The sequence below is a fragment of the Buteo buteo genome, chromosome 16, assembly GCF_964188355.1.
Source record: "Buteo buteo chromosome 16, bButBut1.hap1.1, whole genome shotgun sequence".
NCBI lineage: Eukaryota > Metazoa > Chordata > Aves > Accipitriformes > Accipitridae > Buteo > Buteo buteo.
In genome coordinates, this window is record NC_134186.1 from 30924105 (window position 1) to 30944639 (window position 20535).

General features: G+C 55.0%; 1 protein-coding gene across 2 annotated transcripts; it reads right to left on the minus strand.

The window, feature by feature from the left end:
• Positions 1–7673: 7673 nt before the first annotated feature.
• On the minus strand, positions 7674–20442 carry LOC142040521 (ras-related and estrogen-regulated growth inhibitor-like). 2 transcript variants are annotated; one of them, XM_075048542.1, is made up of 5 exons: positions 20258–20442; positions 12144–12200; positions 10536–10609; positions 9372–9866; positions 7674–7898 (listed from the first exon to the last, which is right to left on the minus strand). In XM_075048542.1, the coding sequence occupies exons 1-4, from the start codon at positions 20352–20354 to the stop codon at positions 9381–9383; spliced, it is 714 nt and encodes a 237-aa protein (XP_074904643.1). In that variant the 5' UTR covers positions 20355–20442; the 3' UTR covers positions 7674–7898; positions 9372–9380. The 2 variants fall into 2 exon arrangements, with proteins under 2 accessions (XP_074904643.1, XP_074904642.1); XM_075048541.1 differs by having other exon boundaries at positions 7674–9866.
• Between the last annotated feature and the right edge of the window lie 93 nt (positions 20443–20535).

Sequence of the window (20535 nt, forward strand, 5' to 3'; positions counted from 1 at the left end):
TCCTTGCCACCCGCCCGGTGGCTACGCTGCCTTTTGGGGCCGATAGCCCACCAGGAATGGGTGCCACCTCTCCCCGGCTCAGCGCACCCACCCGTCGCGTCCCCCCGCCACCGCCTCCCAGCAAAGGCGCAGCTGCATTTCTTTTACCTAAAGGCAGGTTAAAAGATGCTTTAGCAGCCCCCAAAGTTGCCGCTGATGACCGAGCACTCAAGCCCCAATTATTTTTCCACTGGCAGGTTGGGCAGCAGGTTTTTCTCCTCTTTCCCCAGGGTAGTTTTTCCTCCCAGCCACGTCAGAGACCTTTACAGCCGAGGCAACTTGATCCAAACTAACCCAAGAGCGTTATCCAAGACAAGACATGGTGTGCTCCCTCCCACCCTGCTCCCTTGCAGGCTTCACGTATCCTCAGGTAGTTACATTAGAAGCAGAAGCAGGAAATTAAAAGAATGATTTTTAGAAGCATGCATTTTTATGGGAATAATTTTAAAGGGATTTTTTTCAAAGTTATTGAGATGGGTCCAGTTGAGCCTTTACTACACACCTGCAAATCCACACATGAGAGTTGTGGCAGCGCTAAGCCTCCCCGTCCCGCTGCTTTGGCTTTTTTTGTTGTTATTATTATTACTACTATTATTCTATTTGGAGCACTTTCTCCCTGTTTCTAAATGAGCTGCTGGGGGCCCCCTTGGGTCATCTCCAGGGCTGCAGGAAAGGGTACTGCTTGCACCCAGAAGCAGAGCACCCTTGCAGAGGCAAGCAGCCACCTGGGACCATTGCAGTCCCCACCAGTGCAGAAAACTCTAGAAATCTGGGATTTCCACCCCCTTTTCCTTGTCCCAAGCACTCATCCCACCAGTCCTCCCCCTACCTGTGGATGATCAGGGAACACCTGGATTTTACAAGCAATATTACAACCCACTGGCTGCCAAGCAATAAAAAAACAAACAAATAAACAAACAAAACCAATCGACATTTCAAAGAGTTACCCCATTCTGCATCCAGGCAAAACCCCAACAACCCCAAACCCTGAACCCAAAGACAAAAGCACTACTCACCACAGGAGATGCTGCTCTTCGGGAGGGTCTCAGGACGGCCGAATCCACCAGGAAAATCCTTGGCCATGGCCCAAATAAGCCCCTGGAGGGGCCTTTCCAACAGGCACCTCCAGTATTGATCTTTAATTTCAACTGGGGCAATATCCAGTATGGGATGGAGGGGAAAATGGGTCGATCATATCGGGACAAGCATCTCCCAGCTGCTGGCAGGAGCTCCAGAGCAGGGAGAAAAGGTCGGATCCAGGGTAAGGAGAAAGGATGAGGCAGGCTTCACCGAAAGCTTGAAGACGAGATGGGGGACAATGATGTCTGTCCAAACAGGGACCGGGGATCACCTGGGAAAATGCCCTCTCCAGCTGCCAGGTTAGAAGAGATTATAGTAAAGCTCTAGGTGATGGAGACGGGATTGGGTGTGATGTGCCAAAGAAAGAGGTCCCGACTCTCATGGGACACCCCAAAAAAGCTGTGAAGGTTATAGACTGAAAACTAGTTAAAATAAAGGGGAAAAACATTAAAAAAAAGAAGGGAGAAGGGGTGCTTTTTCCACCAAAGAAGTTATGGGCAAGGTCATGGAACTCGCACTGCTCACCACACCCCACGACCTGGATAAAGGCAACAAGTAGAAGTTAATAAAGTCCCATGGTGATCCAAAGGTGTTCAGCTACCACATACACCTGAGCCAACTGAATTATTAGGGTGGGATTTGCCACTCTTTTTATGAGGTTTTATAACTCCATCTGCCCTAGCGAAAACATAGTTTGGCTAAAAAACATGCAGAAACAGGGCAGAGGAGGTGAGAAAAATGACCTTTGAGGTGGGGCTGTGGTCATCATCTGGTCCAGAATAGAGAGGGATGGATGGGGATGCAGTAGTAGCCCTAAAAATCCAGAAAAGCTGCACAGGGATCAGCAATTCCCCATTCCTCACCCCAAAACAGGCCAGACACACACACACACGGACTGATAGGGTTATTTGGCAGTGGCAGCTCAAGGCAAAGCTCTGTCACACGGCACATGATTAAATCATGGCTGCGGGATGGCAGAGGGGCCGCGAATCACTTCAAGACAGGATTAGAGAAACCCAGGGACGATGAGCCCAGTGGTTGCTATTAGCACAGCGGTGACAATGCAACAGGCTAAGGGGGGGGGCTGCAACCAGGTTGGATCCCAGGGAAATGGGGATTTTTTTTAAAAAAAGCTTTTCTTAAAAAGCAGCTCAAATCTCTTCCTGCACACCAGGGAAAAATCCTGCTGGAGGTTTCAGCAACCCAATATTTTGCCAAATTAGTGGCCCCCTGCCAGCTTGGCAAATAGGTGACTGTGGGGGGGATTTGGGGCTGAACCCTCTCATCAATTTTTTTTTTTTTTTTTTTTTTTTTTTGAGGGTGGAGGAATGGTTTTACCAATTTTCCTGCCCATCACAAATCACAGCACGACCTGGCTCCCGTGAACAGCTTGAAGCCCCACTTGGCCTCCATTAGTCTTCCTTAAACTGCCAAGAAAAACCACTTCTCCTTGACCGGTCACAGGAGAAAAAACATTTTGGGGTGGTTCGCCTGATTTCCAGCAAGCCGACCCTTGCAGGTCTGAAGAGACTTTGAGTTTCCCATTTCACAGCCGATGAGGCTTTCCAAGCCCCGTGGATGCTGAGGGGCACATGTGCCACCTCTGAAGGGGTTTGATTTACAAACCCTCCAGGGCTTTTGCTGGGGTGGGTGGGATGCAACTCCTGGCTGCTGGTACCCAGGGAAGGGAGGGGGTGGGCAGCTGGGAATACATTTAACCCACCAGTATCAATAAGCAGAGCTTGGGAATCAAAGCTTTTTGGTGAAACACCCAAAAAATAGGGACTAAGGCTTATTCCCATTGGGATTTAGGATCGGTGGCCCGCAAGAGAGGCTTCCTTCACAGTACACCCTGCAGATTGCATACAGCATCCTTTTTAAAATCCTATCGCTACCTTTCAGGCTGTCTGGAAAAACAGAGAGCACAAACAGCCACAGGGATTTTCCACGCATGTGAGCAGAGGTGAGAAGCACAGGGCTGCACTTGGAGAGGACCAGCCCTTACTATCAATATTTCCCTACAACCTCGTAGTGCCAGTGATTACAGTCGCAGCTTCCCAGCGGTATGCCCAGCCTATACTGGGGATGCTTGTTTGGGTTTTTTTCATATTATTATTTAAAAAAAAAAAAAAAAAAAAAAAAAAGCATGGGCTGGCCAAGAACAAAAGAAAACTGGTGGGAGCAGCAAAGTGCCTCCAGGACTTGGCATCTCTCCTTGATTTTCCCTAGGGGGGAGCAGCCTCATCCCCCAGGCTCTGGCCAAGCTCTCACTGTGGGGATGGATCCTATACCACCTTAAAAGCCTACACCCACCCACCCCCCTTCCCCTCCCCCCCCCCATTATATATACAAGCCAGGAAATAAAGTGATGAGCCAAATAAGATCGCCCAAAGCTTGACAGCACCAACGTCCCCATCCTCCTGCCCTCACCTCTACTGCGGTACCTACCCGTGGTTTGTGTGCTGTTGTCTAACCGGGAGGAGATGCCTTAAAAATGAAACCCAGGAACAAGGCAGTTGATGTGCTGCGGTGGATGTTTTCCTTTTGCTTTTCTCCCCGCTGCAGTTCCCAGCCTTTCCTTTCAGGGCCAGCAAAAGCCTTTGGCTGTGCTGAAATTCTCCATGCCTTATAGAGCCTTGTGCTAGTTATTAGAGCTAAGCCATTGAACAATTTAAAAGAAAAAAAAAGAAAAAAGGGTGATATAGTTCCTGAAAACCCTAAATCTCAGCCCCAGATTTTCCCCAGAAAGCAATCCTGAATTTCCATGAACTCCCAGGCAACTTCACAGCTATTTATAATGGCAACACAACGAGCAGCAGGACTCGCATTGAAAATGTGGGCACATAAATAGCAACAGCATTTGGAAATGACTGTTTGGGACTATTGTCTCTTCCCCCACATCGTGTCCGCCTGAACCAGGAGCACCGAGATGCGAGTTGTTCGCGTCCAGCCACAGCCCGTCTGAGCTTTAAGCACGGTCTCACGTCAGGCAGCCGTTTTTCAGGCAGAGGGTGGGCTGGGGGACAGCACAGAGCACCCCACAGGTATTCGGCTCCCCAAAGTTTTCCACAGATGTGTCACAGCAGCCATCCGAAGCAGCTGGAAAGTCGCAGCCTCCAGCTGCCAGCACCGGTCGGTGCCGATGGGATGGAAAGGGCTCTTGTGTACCCCTTGCCCCCCCTCTCACCCCAGGCAAAGCCTGATATTTAAGGGACAACTAGGGTGGTGAGAGAGTGGCAGGGACTGACCCCATGTGCCTAAGATACTCAGGGCACAAAAATCACCTAAAATTGCTAATGTGGGAGAGAGGAACCTGCTGTGCTGAGGAAAACCACCTTTATCAGGCACTTGCCCTCCTGCACCCCCAGACCCAGAAGCCCCCAGGCACCCAGGTCGGACATCTTAAGGCCAGGAAACATCACAACACCCAGACAATCTCAAATTTTCTGCTCTGAGCTTAAATCAAAGCAATTCATTAGGGGAGAGATTGTACTTATTTTGGGTGTTAAAAAGCAGCAACTGCTTGGAAGAAGCCGCTAGCTGCTCTGCTCTCCCCTTAACCCCCAGGAACTGGTTTGGGGCTGTGGCAAGGCCAGATCCACACACTGCTCCTCTGGGTAAAGCCTTCAAAAAGGCCCAAACCCTCTGTTTTTTAATAAAAAACCCCCAACAAATACAAGATTGATAATAGAGACTGCAGCTGCAAAGAGAAAGCAGCTCCACTCCACCTCGTAGGCTTATTCTGTGCCCCTTGCTAAGAAGGGATCACACATCCCATGAAATCAGCCTTCCCACCTAAGCATGGTTTTAACTTTCTGAGCAAGGCTTTGGCTGCTAGAGTTGAGTCCCAGCCCCATAGCTGGCTTAATTTTTGACAAGGCTCCCCAAAACCACATGGGGTGTGTAAGCAGAGGAGTAGGTGCCAACAAGGACTCGAGCATCGGTGCAGGGTTCCTGCCCCATCTCACTCCAGAGGGCTCAACCCGAGTGCAATGTAGGGGGAAAAAAGAAGTTGTATGTACTGATCTCAGCCCACGCCATACACACTCACCTTGCTTTTTCAGTGAAGGCGTTTGCAGACGGGTTAAGGGGAGATAATACGGAGGCCTGGCATGCCAGGGGGCTGCTGCTGGGGACCGGCAGGCAAGGGAACTTTTGGGAAGGACATTTCTGTTTCATGTGCTTCATCTAAGCTTCCCAGAAATCTGGTAAGCAGATTTGCAGCCTACATGCTTGCCAAATTAAATCACTGCCCTGGAGATGCCTTTTGGATGATGAGACCCAAGCTCTTCAGCTTCTCTCCGTGGAGCTGAGCCATCCCAGCCCAGACATGGGGCTCGAAGGACTGCTGGTGCCCAGGCACAGGACAGCCTTCGGGACACCCACGTGTCCCCGGAGGGGTGCCATTTTCCAACAACACACAGGAACATTTGCCCAGAGGATCACTATGGGATACCCCAGCTGCATCAAGCTCTCTTTCCTGCATGGGTTATTAAGCAGCCCTGAAGCCTGGTCCTCCACAAGGGTGGTTTGGGGTCTTTTTTGGAGATCTCCAAGGCAAGGCAAGCCAAACCACAGCCCTCACTCCACACACTCCTGGCTTCCACCCCCAAAATCCCCTTTAATGTAACTAGTGGCATAGCCCTTCTCAGCGAGAAGGAGGCTGCAGGTCAGGCATTCCCACAGAACCAAGCACTTCCAAGGGGCTGCAAAATGGAGGTCTGGGCACCTCGCCTCCGGGGACCTGGTTTTAACCCACCTCCACAAGCCTCTAAAGCTGCAGGCTCTGCTCTAAAGAAGGCAGAGACCTCCTTCTTCCTCCTCTTCTTGTTCTTCCTCCTCCTCTCTTGCTGGACCCCCGCAGAGCCTCCACCACAGGGATTTAGGATTTATGGGGGTGCCCCTGTGCATCACCCCCAAGGGCACATTTAGTCCCCACCGAGCCTCTTCCCACCCATGATGGATATGGCACCCTCAAGACTTTGTACCTGAGAGGGGAACTTCCCCCAGGACAGCCACTAAAGGCTTTCACTAATTAGCAATTAGCAGCCCTGACAAGCTCACCCTGGCCTCTCTGAAAGCAACTGAGCCTAATACTGATGAGGTTTCTTGCTAATTATAGCAGGCTAGCAAAGCCAAGCCGCCTCCTGTCCTCGGTGAGGGGGCTGCAGGCTGAAACACGGGCAGCGACCACACTGAGCTTTTGGCTGAAAAACCTTTTTGAATTCCTTGTGCTATAAAAAAAGCACTGGGGTTAATTCAGGACAGTGATCCCTGCTGTGCCGAGCGCTCCTCTGTTCCCAGAGAGCAGGAGCGCTGAAGGATGCTGTTCCCGGCAGCTGGCTGTGCTCTCTGCTCACAAGCTGGTCCTCTCTCATTCATCATTTCGAATAATTAGTGCCAAATAATGTGGGTTTCTGCCGTGTCCAGCATTGCACCGACCTGGAGCTCGAGCCAGCAAGGACATGCCTTGGGGACATCAGGTACTTAAGCAACACGCTTGAAGACACCCAAAACCTCGGTGGCATGGCAAAAGGCTCGAGCGTACATTCAGCCTCCCAAGGGGTTTTTAATCCCTCTTGAGCTGGACTGTTAATGCAGCCCCAAGCTGCTGGGTTTGGGGTTGGCGAGCGAGGCTGAAGGCTGCATCTTCGTAGCTGCTGGGCTGTTCTCTCTCTGTCCTGGCGGCTGCGTGGTTGGGCTGGCTCTTGGCTGACCGGGGTCCCTGGCGCGGCAGCGGCAGCCAGCTCAGCATCTCCCGAAAGCGGCTCTTTTCCAGCCAGCCCCAAGAGCTGGGCAGCAAACACCCGCTCCGGCTGCCAGACCACAAAACCCCAAGCCCAGCTCGCAGTGTTCAGCCCACTTGGGAATGCCATAAAAAAACCTAAAATTAAAACAAACAAACAAACAAACACCCGCCCTTGCTTCCCCTTGGCCAGCTTCTCAAGTCTTTAAAGCCCCCAGTTTTGCTCTCGCTGTACGCAGAGCCGTGAGTGAACCGGCAGCCCCCAGCGCCATTTCCCATTGCTGGCATTCAGGATTTTAATTAAGATGCTGGAGAGGAGCAGTCCCAAATTGCTTTCTTGGCCCAGGCCCTCGACAGGGTTCATTTTCACCCCACAGGAGGGATGTGGGTATGTGAACGAAGGGGGGATTTAATGAAACCCTTGGAGACAAAGCCCTTGGCTAGATGCAAGGAGCCCCAGGAAACGTCTTTGGGAGCTGTAAGAGGGGAAGGGGTGTTCGTGCAGGTTTTGTAGCAGGGAGGGGAGGTGGGATAAGTGGTTTCCCCAGGCTGCGATGCTCCGGAGGAAGCCCCACTGTATACGTTCCCCAGGCACGCACCTTTGCCTGCCTTTTCCCTATTGCTGAGAGATGGAGGGAGCCAGGAAGGCACATGGTGCTGGGGCTCAGGCAGAAGGTAAGGGAGGTGCCCGGCCCGAATTTAAAGGGTGTATTCCCCACCGTGTACCCCTTTGCTACAGTCTCCCTGAAAAGGAAACAGTATGATAAAACAACCCTGTCCCCATGCTCGCAGGTACGAGAGCATCGCAGGCGGTTGCTAACTCGGCTTTTATTGTCACAGGACGCAGCAGCAGACGATGCAACAGGTTGCTACAGGGGGACACGGGCGTTACACCGCGGGTCTTCCAGCACATTCACCTCCAACGGCAACACAGTGCTCCTCATCAGGCGGGAGGGAGGGAGAGAAACGATGCTGCGGGAGGATGCCGCTCGCTGCAAGCCCTGCTCCTTTCCATGCCTTTGCTGTCCCGTCTCTGTGCAAAAAGACAAATTCTCAGGCCACAGTGATTTTCCTTTTGGGGATGGGGCAATTAGTAAGCAGACAAGGGGGTCCCTGCTAGGAGCATCATTTACACCTCCCGGCATTGGCTCCATTGCATCCACGCTTCAAATTGCCAGCCAGTGGTTTTGCTCGCGCTATGCTCAGCTGAGTCACAGGGCAAAGGCATTAACAGGAGAAACCGCCCGGGAATACTGTTCCTCTAGGATGGAGAAGTGTGATCTTAGCCTAAGGTTTCAACATGCATCAGAAATGCAGTCTGTTCCACTCGCCTCCCCTTGGAGACAGGCTGCCCTGAGCGAGATGGCAATGCAAAAATAAGGGGCAGACTCGGCGAAGGCAGAAACCCCAGCAAAGCACCGAGGATGCGGTGCCTTCAGCCTGAGATGGAGCAGCAACATCTGCCGCCTTCGCTGCCCTTTTCCCGGTATTTTATTTACAGCATTATTAAAGGACAGCGCGCCAAGGAGCCTGAAACGTTAAAAAATGTTTTTTTAGAAAAGCCAGGGATTAACAGGCTTTTTTTCCCCCCACTGTAAACAGATCTCTGGTTTGGTTTTAAACATGCCCTCGGTGCCAGCCTGTGAGCAGCCAGGGAGGGAGAAGGGCTCCAGCAGAGCTGGGGCCCTGCAGCTCCTCCGCAGGGGTGGGGATGCGGGGGTCTGCCCCTCTGCAGCGGCTTCAGTTCACAAACCCAGGGGAAAAACGGGATGGAAATGCAGCCCCGGGCTCCGACAGATGGACGCTGGTGGCTGCAGATGGGTAAACGGGCTGGTCTCCGCTGCCCACCGACCCGCGCGGTGACTGGGTCTGGGGGCACTGAGGGGGGGATATCAGCAGCAACCACCCCCCGGAGCAGCCGGCCAGACTGGGAAGGTTTTGAGCAGCTGGGGGATTTTACCCACCAGCAACACTGAGCAGCAGAAGCAACAGCCATTTTCCCCGGGACGGGGACAGCCAACGACAGCCCGGGAGCCAGCGTGACCCTTGGGGTCACCCCGGCATTGTGGGTGCACGCGTCGGGGCACAAACGGACCCAGGAAGCTTTCTTAGGGGAGTGGGAAGACCCATACGGACGTTTCTGTCCTGGGTCTGATCCCCACCGAAACGCTTCTGAGCTTCCAAGGGTGGACCCAACACCACTGAAATCACCACGAACCACCTTCGCTACTGACTTCAGCTGTGCGGGAGGAGGAAGAGGGAGCAAAAGGGTAAGACGGACGAAGAACATCTTCCCTGCTGACACAAAGCCCGTTTGTAAAAGCCTGTGGGCTTTAAAAGGCTGTTGTACCCCAATCCCACCCTCCCCACCTCTGAACCTTCCCCTCCTGGGAGCCAGCGCAGCCCCCGAGCTGCCCCTCGACCCTGGAGCTGAAGCAGCGGGTGCCCTGGCAGCAGGATAACTTGTCCCTCAGTCCCAGCTTGGCCGTCGCTCTCGCCTCCGCACCAGGGACGCTCACTCGGGGATGTAGTCCCTGAAGGAGTTAAAGCTGAGGCTCCGGCCGGCTGAGTTCAAGGTGGAGCTGGCTTGCATCTTGGGGATCTTCTCCATCAGCTTCGACACCGTTCTCCTCTTGAAGGAGCCCGGGGAGAAATGCCCCTGTCTCATGAGCTCCTGGTAGAGGGTGTTGAACACCGCCACGGTCTCTTCATAGCTGTCCCGGGTGGAGATCTCATAGAAAGGAAGCTTCAAGGCTTTGGAGAGGTTTTCGCCGTCCTCCGTGGACACCATCCTGTCGAACTGCAAGTCCTTCTTGTTGCCCACGATGACCACGGGGGGCTGCTCGCTCCCGCTGCTCCGCTTGGGGCTCGAGTGGATGTGGTTGATGAGGAAACACAGCCGCATGACCTCGTCGAAGCTGCACCTGTCCGTCACCGAGTAGACCACAGCGAAGCCATCGCCCCATTTGATCTTCTCCTCTATCTGCAGGGAATCCTCCTCCTGCCGGGGCAGACAAGCTCGTGTTAACACCAGAAGCCCCAACGCCTCCTAAATACGAGCGCCGCTGCTTGCAACCTCGAAAACCTACCACGGGGGCCCGTCACCATCCCCCTGAAGGTTTTTGGCCTGGGCTTGCACACAGCAGCGACTTGCAAAGCAACGCAGGTAGCCCAGGGCAGGAATTTGATGGGTTGGGCAAAATGACGGATGGAGACAGCAATATCAGCCCCAACATGATGTGGGCAAGGGGAGAGTTAGTGCCGCTAAAGCGGGTACGCAAAGGCAGTGCCGTTGCTAGACGGGAAGCCAGCACAGGGCTCTCCATCGCCCGCAATCCTGGTGCTTGGTGGCTCCTTCGACCCAGCACCCTCCTGCTCCCTCGTGCTGTCTCCCTGCCGTCAGGATGCTCCACAAACACGGGGAGCAGAGCTGTGCCGCACACCGGTAAAGGGAATGGGGAAATATTTAGCTGAGGCCACGCTGTAATCGATGTTAGAGAGACATAAATTCTCCAAAACACCTTTTTTCCAAGATGAACACATCTTGATCAACATTTCGGATACAACAGATTAAAGCTGGTGGAAGAGCAGGGATTGCCTTCAACAGCAAGTCATGCTGCCCCGATGGTATTTTCCAGGGTCAGCCAGCTATGAAACGGTGTGAGCTCACCTGTCCTGCTGTATCAAGGATCTCAAAGTGCACCATCTCCCCGTCGATGACGGCCATGTGTCTGTAGATCATTTCTGGAGAAGGACAGACAGAAAAGTGTGTGTGAGAGAAGCCCCCAGGTAGCAAATGACAATCCCGGTGGCCTCCATGCAAGCCGTGCTGGAGAAGTTGACTTTCACCTGCTGCAACCTGCAGCCCACGTGGCCCCTGTTTCGAGTCCACGTCTTGACGTGGTCCTCAGCCTGTCTCCCCACGCCTGGGAAGGACAGCCCTGCACCCACGGCGTCGAGCCCAGCGTTTCCGACAGGCAGCGGAGATCCCCAGCCAGCACCCGGCCGGCTTTCGCCTTGCTGGAAATAAAAGGGCAACGGTGACCGAAGCGTTGTAGCAAAAAGGGGTCATGGAATGATGCTTCTGCAAAGGAAGAGGGCTCAGCAGGAGGGTATGAGAAGCTGGGTTTTGTTTTGAGACCCTGCTCAATGCTCCTAACCTAGCCTTTTGCCCAGCCGGCATTCAACTCCTGCTCTGAAGCAGCGGGGGAGCGGCTCCTTTCTAACCAAGCAATAAAAGCAGCTGCGAGGCGTGCATCTGGGCAGCTCTTCAGCACAAAAACCGCTTCGAGCTTCACTAATATCAGGCAATAAAACCAGCCAGCACCCTGCTTAGCAACCGCTCTGGGCGCAGCATACTCGACGGGACGCCTCGCTCTGTGCAGATGGAGCACCTTGTTCACACCAGGCTTCGTGTGCCATGCACGACGGGGCCGAAACCCACTTGGCTTGGCCGACTACGGGATAAACCAGGCACTTTCCCCTCCTCTGACATGGGGAAGCACCAGGTACGCTCACCGTATGGTCTCTGTGTTTTATCACATCATATGGAGTGAGCCCAAAGGGAGGAAGAAGCAGCAGGCAGAGAGGAAAAACAAATTGCACTCTGGGGGAAAAAAGCATCATTCACCATAACAAGCAAGGAGCGGGGATGTAAAGGACAGATGGGGCAATGGCGAGCTTGTTTTTCAAACCAAGCCTTTCCCTGGGGTCCCCTGTGAACCAGCTGGGTTAGAACAACACAGAGACTTGCCAAATTTCCCAGCCCGGCGGGTGACAGCAGGAGTTAGGCAGAAGGATGCACAGCCAGCGACCGGTCATTTCTGGGATACTTCAGCAGGGACACAACTTCAGCACCCAAAAAAACCTCAAAGCCAAATGCAAAAAGTCCCCCTCAAACCTAGAAGACAGGAAAGCACTAGCCACTGCTCCAGTGGCTTAGATACCTCCTGCCCCTTAAAAGCCACCTCCCAGCAAATTGCTCAAGGATGACTAAGCCCACTGTGCGCTGTGCTTCCTCGTGCAATGCCGATGCCTCACCCCAACAGATTTTGCCTTAACTAAACAACAGAAAAGGAAAAAGGGATGCAAGAGTCAGGGAGGTGCTACGATGGCTGGTGGCTCTGACCGCTGCCAGTCTAGTCAAGGAGGAAGAGGAGGGAATAAGGTGAGTTTGGGAGCAGAGCTGGCTCTGCCAGGAGTGGCCCTGGGTGCACCAGAGTCTCCAGGCTGAGCTAGTGACAGGAGCGAAAGCAACAACAAAAAGGACTTTACCTACCTAGGGTTGGGTCATAGTCTCCAATGAATCTCCTGGTGATGAATCTTACGGTCAATGCTGTAAAAAAACCACAACAAACCCAGTTACGGTTGTCAGATCAAACTGCAGAAAAACATCAGCTGATAGAGGCAGGAGGGATGGAGCAAAGACCTGCCCCAGCCTCCCGCGAAACCACCCGAGTGGACACCAGAAGAAGACATCCCAGCAGCGATGCTACAAACCCAGCCGCAGGAGGACCAGGTTATTTCAGGGCTGGGAAAAGTATCTTCAAAGGTGCCCAGACAGGCTGGGTCATTGCTGCATGCTGGCCGGGGCTGCCCTATGATGATCAGAGAAGACTACAATAAAGCAGCAAATTGCCAGATCTTGGTGGCAAAAGGTGAGGGTGAAGCAGACTGGGAAAGGATCACGGTTGCCCAGGTGGATGCCTTGGACCAAGATTGTTGCAAGCCCTCTTTTCTGCCCCCTCGGATGACAGCGCAGCCCCGTGCAGACTGTCCTCCGCCTTGCTTTACCCCGTGTACAACGTGGGAAAAGCATGTCAGGATGGGCAGGAGCCCACCCAGGCTGACAACTTGCACCTCACCACTTCTACACAGCCTAAAACATTCCCAGAGCTTGCGGACATTGGTAATTTCAAAATAACCTCACTTGCAGCCCTGAGAAAAGGCTAGATGCTTTTTGCATGTTCTTTGCAAACGTTTACATCAAGGACCAAAACCCACCACACAACGGGATGCCCCAGGCAGAGGAAGAGGTCTCTGCCCAGCTCCATGAGCAACGCACCAGGCACCTCTGCCCAAAACTGCCTGCTCATCAGCAGTAAAATGCCTGTCACATCAACGAAATGCAGCCCAAAGGCAATGGAAAGCACCGATGCCCCCCCCCAAGACTGGCTAACCCAATCTCTCGCCTTGCCGGAGCACAGCAACCTCTCCTGCACTGCTGCTGCCAGAAACATCCTTCCAGGTCGCACGGAAGCGGCAGCTCGGGAGCCCGAAAAGTGGCAGAGAGAGGTGGTCGGGCTCCGCAGGAGGCAGCCGAGATGGCAGGAGTTCCACCGTGCTCGGCGGGCGGCAAAAGGCAAAGTCCAGGCAGAGCCGCAACCTGCGAACGCACCCAGACGTGCAGGGGAAAGGCAGATCCTCACACGTAAAATTCACTTTCCTGCGTGGTTGGGGTTGATAAATTGCATTTTCTGGACTTGATCCTGCAAAGATTTATGCACATGCTCAAGTTTTATGCCGGGTGAGCGATCCCCTTGGCGGCCTCCAGACAACCACTTTCCAACACTGAGCTCAACGTGGGGGCAAGTCGGTGCTGGGCCAGGCTCTCCCTCTATATCACCGGCACTGACGGTATAATGGCCTGGATGGGTCTCATGAATTTCAGCCCTGTTTGTTTAACCTGACCCAGGCACGCTGCACAGAGACAGGAAGGCCGTTGGCACCAAATCTCATGAAATTCATCAAAAGGCCAAAGTCGGAGGAACACGGGGCACGGCCAACCAGGAGGTCCTCCTTACGCCAGCCACGTGGTGCGGCAAAACCAGCCCTGGAAAGGCACCCGGCAGCATTAGGAGCTGGGGGAGCACGAGCTGAGCAGATGTCCCAGGGAGCAGCCCACCCCTGGGCGGACACATCACCTTCCTGCCATGCCTGCGCCTGGGAATTCACGTCCCCAGCACGGGGATGCGGAGCACAAGCGGGGACCGCTGACTCTCTTCCGTCCTTGCAAGGAGTCCTCTTGCTGCTCCTGCAGCAGCTCTCCGACACGCAGGGGGACGAAGCAACCCCCTGCCGTGAAAACACCCCTGCCCCTTCTGTCTGCTGGCAAGGCATCAACATAGAGATCGAATCATTTGGCCCGACTTTTCCTCCTTGCAAGGGCAAGGAAAGGAGGAACAGCCGCAGCACGGCAGTGTGGGCAATTAAACCCCTCTTATCCAATTACCACATCGCCCTGCACCAGAGACTGGGTGATGCAAAGCCCAAATTACACGCTAATGCTAGGCTGGGTGGAGGTCTGCTGATGCTGGATGCTTGCCTGATAGCTCCATCAAACATGGCAAAGGCTTTCTCCTCGCTGGGGAAAAGTACTGCCTCTCATCATCTCTCTCCATCCAGCCAGGCTGAAGGAGACAGACCTCAGCTCCAGAGCAAGGGCCTGTTTGAGGTGGGCAAGCTCTCTGGGGACTGCAAAAAAAAAAAAAAAAAAAAAAAATCAGAGAAACTGCTTATATTTTTCTGTAAGGGGTAGCAAAAGCTTTGCCATTGTGCAAGGTCTCTAGATGGGTATTTCCAGCAATGGGGACAGCAGGCAGGGCTGAGGCTCAGCTGGCAAATAGCCAGGAATGGGAAACGGAGGGAGGAAAAAGCAAAGGCTTTCTAAGTAACGAAGCAATTTGGAGGTGCTGAAAATCCTGCTGGTCTGAACGGGGCAGGGAGGCAGCCAGAGCATACCTCTCACTCCTGCTAACAGAGCATCAAGCTTTGCTAAATGTCCCTGGTGTGGCCAAAGGGCCACAAAAACGCATCTGTCCCTGCCCTGATAAGTGCTGGGTTTTATCACGGTCTCCTGCTCCAGAGCTGGCACACGGGGAAGCCTCCCCCGGCACCGCAGCAGCCCTGGGGCCGCGACAGGACCATCACGGGCCCCATGCTGGCACCCTGGGTGGCACAGGGAGGTGACAAGAGGAGACTGGTGCTCGTGAAAATGGGCAGAAGCAGGTGAGATGCTACCAAGCCCTTGGCGAGATGCTACCAAGCCGGCTTTGTTTCAGGAAGAGTGCGGCGAGGCTAGTGGCATCCCAAGGGAGGATGCAGGAACACGGTGCTGAAGAGCTGGCCAGAGACGTGTTTTTGCTTTGAAGCAAAGCTGACATACTTTTTACTTGACTTTTCACACCCGCAGCCTCAAGCACCCCATGAAAAAGCCCTGGCAGAGCTGCGAGGAGGCCGTGATGCTCGGGCTGAAGGGGAGATACTGGAGAGGTGAGGAGGAGCGGGTAGTGCTTGGCTGCCATCAATTTACCAGCAGCGGAGAACTTGTCACCAAGGCTATGCCAGGGGCTCACGGCACGACAACTCCTTTGCCCGGCAAGGGAAGCCCATGGCTTGGAGCCTCTGCCTGCGGAGAGCGAGCGGTCACCCCCGGGCTTTCACAGGGAAGGACGAACAACAGCAAAGCCGAGGTGCTGTTCAGCCACGCACAGAGCGAGGGCACGATGTACGGGGCCCGCGGTGGCTTGCTAAAATGGGTCGTCTCATCCAGGTTGGGATAATTACTGGGTGGCGGTGATTTGGCAGAGACTGGCGGCCGCACAGAGGAGGCGGGTGGGGATGTGTCTGCGCGCCGAGGCCGCGGTTTGCAGCTCAGCTCGGACCGAGGAGAAACTGCAGCTCTGGCTGCCGGGGGATAATTTGGGAGCAGCCCCGTAACGGCAGCGCTACGGGAACCTGGCTCTGGGTCATGGAGCTGAAAAAGCAACGGAGCAAATGCAACAGGACGTTCAAACATTACACCTCCTCTGCTCAGAAAACATCAAAGGAGGCGGTGCAGGATGCAGTCCTTGAAACTCCTCGGTGCTGGAGGAGCTTTCGCATCAGCAGGAGAAGCGACCAGTCTTGAAAAGAGATCACTGCAGGTGACCAACTGCGTCTCCTGACATCCCTTCTGCTGGCGAAGGACTCCCTGGCCAAGCCCAAAGGCTTGTTTTTCTACTCTCCTTCACCTCCATCCCCAGCCTCCAGAATCTCTTTCTGCAGGGAACTGCCTTCAGGGTGCAACAGGGTGGACCTGGAAAGCACTAGCACCTCTGAAAGCAGATCTCCACCCTCACAGAGCGAGCGAGCTTCCCTCTGGCTCTCAGATCTTCCCTACAGAGCAAAAAGGGGAACTGCGTTTTGGGGAGAAAAGTCAGCAGCAGCGCAAACACCCTCTCAGATGTTGTTTCAGAAACGCCTTGCTCTTCGCCTTTGGAAAGAGTGAGGCAACACAACTAATCTTCACACTTGGTCCTCGAGGTCTAAGCTGATTCAGACAACTTCCAGGCTGCCTCCGTGCGCAGGAGCTGATCCATGCGCCTGATGCTGCAGATACGCCTGTTCAAAGCAAAACCCTCCACGGGGCCTTTTGTACGCAGCATCTTTTCAACGCAGCTGCTTCGAAAATGCACCGTTGATGCTTGGGTGGGATTTTCTGGTGTAGACAGAGAAAGCAATGGTTTGGAGGCTGAAGGGAGCACAGGAGCACAGCTAATGGAAGTGATGCTTAAGCCCTTCGAGGTGTTAATGACGGTAATAGGTACAGACAGGCTGTGCAGGGACGGGAGTGAAAAGCAGCAGAGAGGCTGAGAGCTGGCTTGGAAAGGCAACAGGAGCAGAAAGTGAAATTGGTGGAAAATGAGTGGGAACGGGGGGAAAAAACCAGCGAGAGCAAGGCAGGAGCGCAGAGCCCGGGAGGGACAGGATGGAGAAGCTGTGCACCAGACGTCAGTGCAGCAGGAGGAAGGAAACAGAGCAGGAGTGCGAAGGGAGAAGAAACCTCACCAAAACCAGGACAAACCCCCTCAAAACCACAAGATGTTGATGGAAAACTAACACCAGGCAAGGCTGGTGCACTCCCGCACCGAGCTTGCCTTCCCCATGCAAATTTGGGGGCAATTTGTCCCAGCTGGCCATCAGCAAATGTCCCCCCATGTCTTGCTGCTGCACATCCACACCGCGCCGGTCAGGATCTGTGCATTTGCCCTGGGAATGTGGCTTCCCACCTGAGCCGGGCTTTCTGCTTCTTCAGCCCCAGCATCTCTGTCCCAAGCAGCTTCTCCTGCCCTCCTACACCTGCCCAGCTCCTGTTTGGGGGATTCACCATCCTCTCACCTTCCAATCCGCCTCTGGGTTTCAAATCCTGCCCGTCAGAGAAGGGATTTGATGGAACAAGCATGTAATTTAGCAAAAGTGCTCTGGGGAGATAACCAAGGACCCCACAGGAAGCATGTATCAGCACCTTCAAAGAGGTGACCAAATTATCAGGGAGAGAGCAAGACAAGTCAGGTTCAATTTCTAGAAAGCACCTGATTCTGTGTCATATGTTCGGCAGCCACCCAAAGCCGGAGCGCATGGTGTTGTTTGAGAAGAGGAGCCAATTAAATTGATTAAAAATTGGCTGGAACGCAAGAACACAAGCAAAGCTGCCAATCGGAAGAAGTAGATGCAGGCAGAAAAGCGTCAGCACATCCACACAGCCTTATAAGGAAATTTTTTTTCCCCATCTTGAACATAAGTAACCTCAGAAAGGGCTCTCCTTGGAGAGCCCCAAAGCTGAATGAGTTAATTTTATATTGAATTTGGTCTCTAGGAATGACTATGGAATGGCTCGATGCGTGATTAACCTGCCATTGCAGGGACGGGCTGGGTACCTCCAGGATCACATTGAGCCCTGCACGCCCACGTGCTGCTCTGTTTATGCTGCTGCATAACACATCTCTGTTGCAAGCGTAATGGCTTACAGCATCAATTCATCTTTGGTTTGTGTTTTGTAAAGCAGAGCTTTCCTCTGAAGTATGGCAAAGTTTACACTGGCTAGCATCAACAGCAGAAGACAGAAGATAACGCAAGCTCTGGCTGGGCTGGATTTAAGCCTCCCGCAGGTGATTTACACAGCCTGGGCCAAATCTTTAAACTACCGATGGGGTTCAGCCACGGGTCTGCACTCAAACCTGTCCCTGCTCAGAGGATCTGGGACCTTGGATCACCAGATCTTGAAGATTTCCCAACTTCTCCAAAAAAATCAAACTCTTTTGCCGAGAACTGCGTGGATTTTGCCCCCTTTTGCAGCTGCCTGGATTTTCATTGCCCTTTTGATTGTTGACACCCTCGGCCCACTCAGCTCTCCCAAGCGGCTCGCCTGGGTGATGCTCCAACCCTTCCATCCCACCAGGACCGGGAGCTTGGCAGCTCAGGGATGGGTTCTGATAAACTTGCCTTCACCCTCTCCTGCTTCCCCTCCCCAAAACAGGGGATCCCCATGCATTGCACCCCATCCTCTCCTAGCCAGCTTGGGCAGCCCCATCTTGGGACCAGGCACCTCCCGCAGTCCGTCCTGCCCAGCCCTGTGGGAGCTCAAGCGATGATGCTGATGCTTTTGACTCCTTCCTCGCGTTTCACACGTGGGTCCCTCAGGCCAGATGCTCATGGTCCATTACCCAGGGTGTTAGCTGCCCCGCCGGGCAGGGGAAAGCACGTAGAAGTTTCCTCGCCCCCAGCTCCATCTGACACAGGGGCTCAGAGGCAGCAGGACCCGGCAGCTTGGGCAAAACACCCAAGGAAGATGACACTCTGTTCCCTTGCAGGAGAGGACGTGCAGGACAGCACCCAAGGGGCCAGAGATGGGAGAGCCCTGCGTCAGGGTGGCTGCCAGCCTGCGGGAGATCGCATGCCTGCTGTTCCCAGGGACTGCTCCCAGTTCCTGGCACGCTCTGGCTCTCTTCTGCACGAGCCGGGTATCGATTACCTCCCTCTGCCCTGATTTCACAGCCTGTGTTACCATCACAGCCCAAAAACGTGCTGCTGAAGGGCATGAAGGTTGCAGGCACCCACAGAGCTGAGCTGCCGCAAGGCAGACGCTGCAGATCGGCCCCGGGCGATACCCAGCCCTGCGGCGGCAGCCAGCTGGGAGGGCACCGGGGCCAAACCCGGCTGGAGGAACCTTTTAAGATCCTCAGCATGATCCGACCCTACGGAGAAGCCACAGCGGCCTCTCGCTTGCCCATAGGAGAGGCCCAAAGCTTCCAGGCGCCTGCTCCACGCTGGGTGGGATTAACGCCGGCGGGGGAAATACGTGTGTGCAGGCCGGGGTGCGGGGCGAGCCAAAGCACTTCGTACGCTTTCTACAGCCATCGCTCACGGCTCCATCTGCCTGCAGAGACTTTGAGGCCAAACACTGTTGCATGGACCCCCCCCAGTGCTCTGGGTACGCCCGGAGCTGAGCCCCATTCCTGTGCTCCCGCTCCCTGGTGCTGGGCTGCTAATCAAGATCTGGGAGTTGCCTCCTTTAATTTAATCAGAGAAATCATGATTTTTCACTAATGCCGGGCAAGAGGCTCACCAGTTACTGTATATGGAAACGCAACTTCAATGGCACCAACAGCCAAAGCTGCTGGCCGCGAGCCAGGCAGAGGTGCCACCGCCACAGCGTATTTAAAGATCATGCTTTTTCCGGAGTGGCAAGCCAGCGGGACATTGCCTTGTCACCAAGGACATGGCAGTCCTGGCCATGTCCCCTCCGAGCTCTGCATGGATCCCTGCCCCCCTGCCCTGCAGTAGTAAAAGCAACTCCAAAAGTGGACCCGTGCAGACACGCACCTTTCCTTGCCAGCGACCGGCACCTCTCGACCCCGCTCGTGGCACGCTGGATGCTGCGCAGAAACGGAGCGGGGGCCGCCTTCACCCCTGGGTGCTCGCAGTCTGGGATAGGGGAGCGGGAAGGGGTGGAAGGATGATCCCCGGGCAGGAGCGGGGGTGAAGGAGGGAGCTCAGGTGCTCCCGGCTCAGCATCCCAAATCCCCACCCCGGCAGCCGCAGACGGAGAGCGCTGAGCAAAGCGCAGGGAAAGGGAGTTTTCCTAAAGGAAAACTAAACGCAGGGCTGTTAACAGGCGGCTCCGCGAACCCGCTGCCTTTGCTAGAAACAAGCAGCAAACTCGAAGTACCCGGTAAAGCACAAACCCGAGCTCGGCTTTCCGTCCCGAAAGCTCCCACGGTCGGCAACGTCCCAGCCCTGCCCCCCTGCCCTGGGCTCCCCACGCAGCCCGCGACCGCTCTGCCACGGCCCCCCCCTCGGGACGAGCCCCTGGCTGCCCACCGCTAAAACTCGCGGGGAGGAGGGGGGGGAACCTCCGTGCCCTTAAACGTGAGGGGCTGGGGGGTCCACCTGGGCCATGCCGCCCCCCGGAGAAACTCCTTCCCCACCCCGGCTTTCTGAAACGGCTCCCGCCTGCTGCCCACCCCCGGCTGGACCCCCCGGGGGGGGCTCGACCCCGCATCCCCGGGGAAGGAGACCCGGGGAGGGATGCCGGGGGGATGCCGGGGGGATGCCGGGGGTCCCCCGTCCTACCTGTCTTGCCCACGGCGCTCTGCCCCAGCACGACGAGGCGCAGGGAACGGGCCGGGCTGAGGCTCACGGAGCGGCGCAGGGGCCGCGGGAAGCTCATCCCGGGGCCGGGGCCGGGGCCGGGGCTCGGCCGCTCTCCCCGCTCCGCCGGGCGCTGCACCGGCGGCTCCGCCCCGAGGGCCGGCCCGGGCTCAGCCCCTGGGCTCGGTGCAGGCGGTCCCCGTGTGGTGCCCACCTCCTCTTCCTCCTCCTCCTCCTCCTCCTCCTCCTCCTCCGTCCCC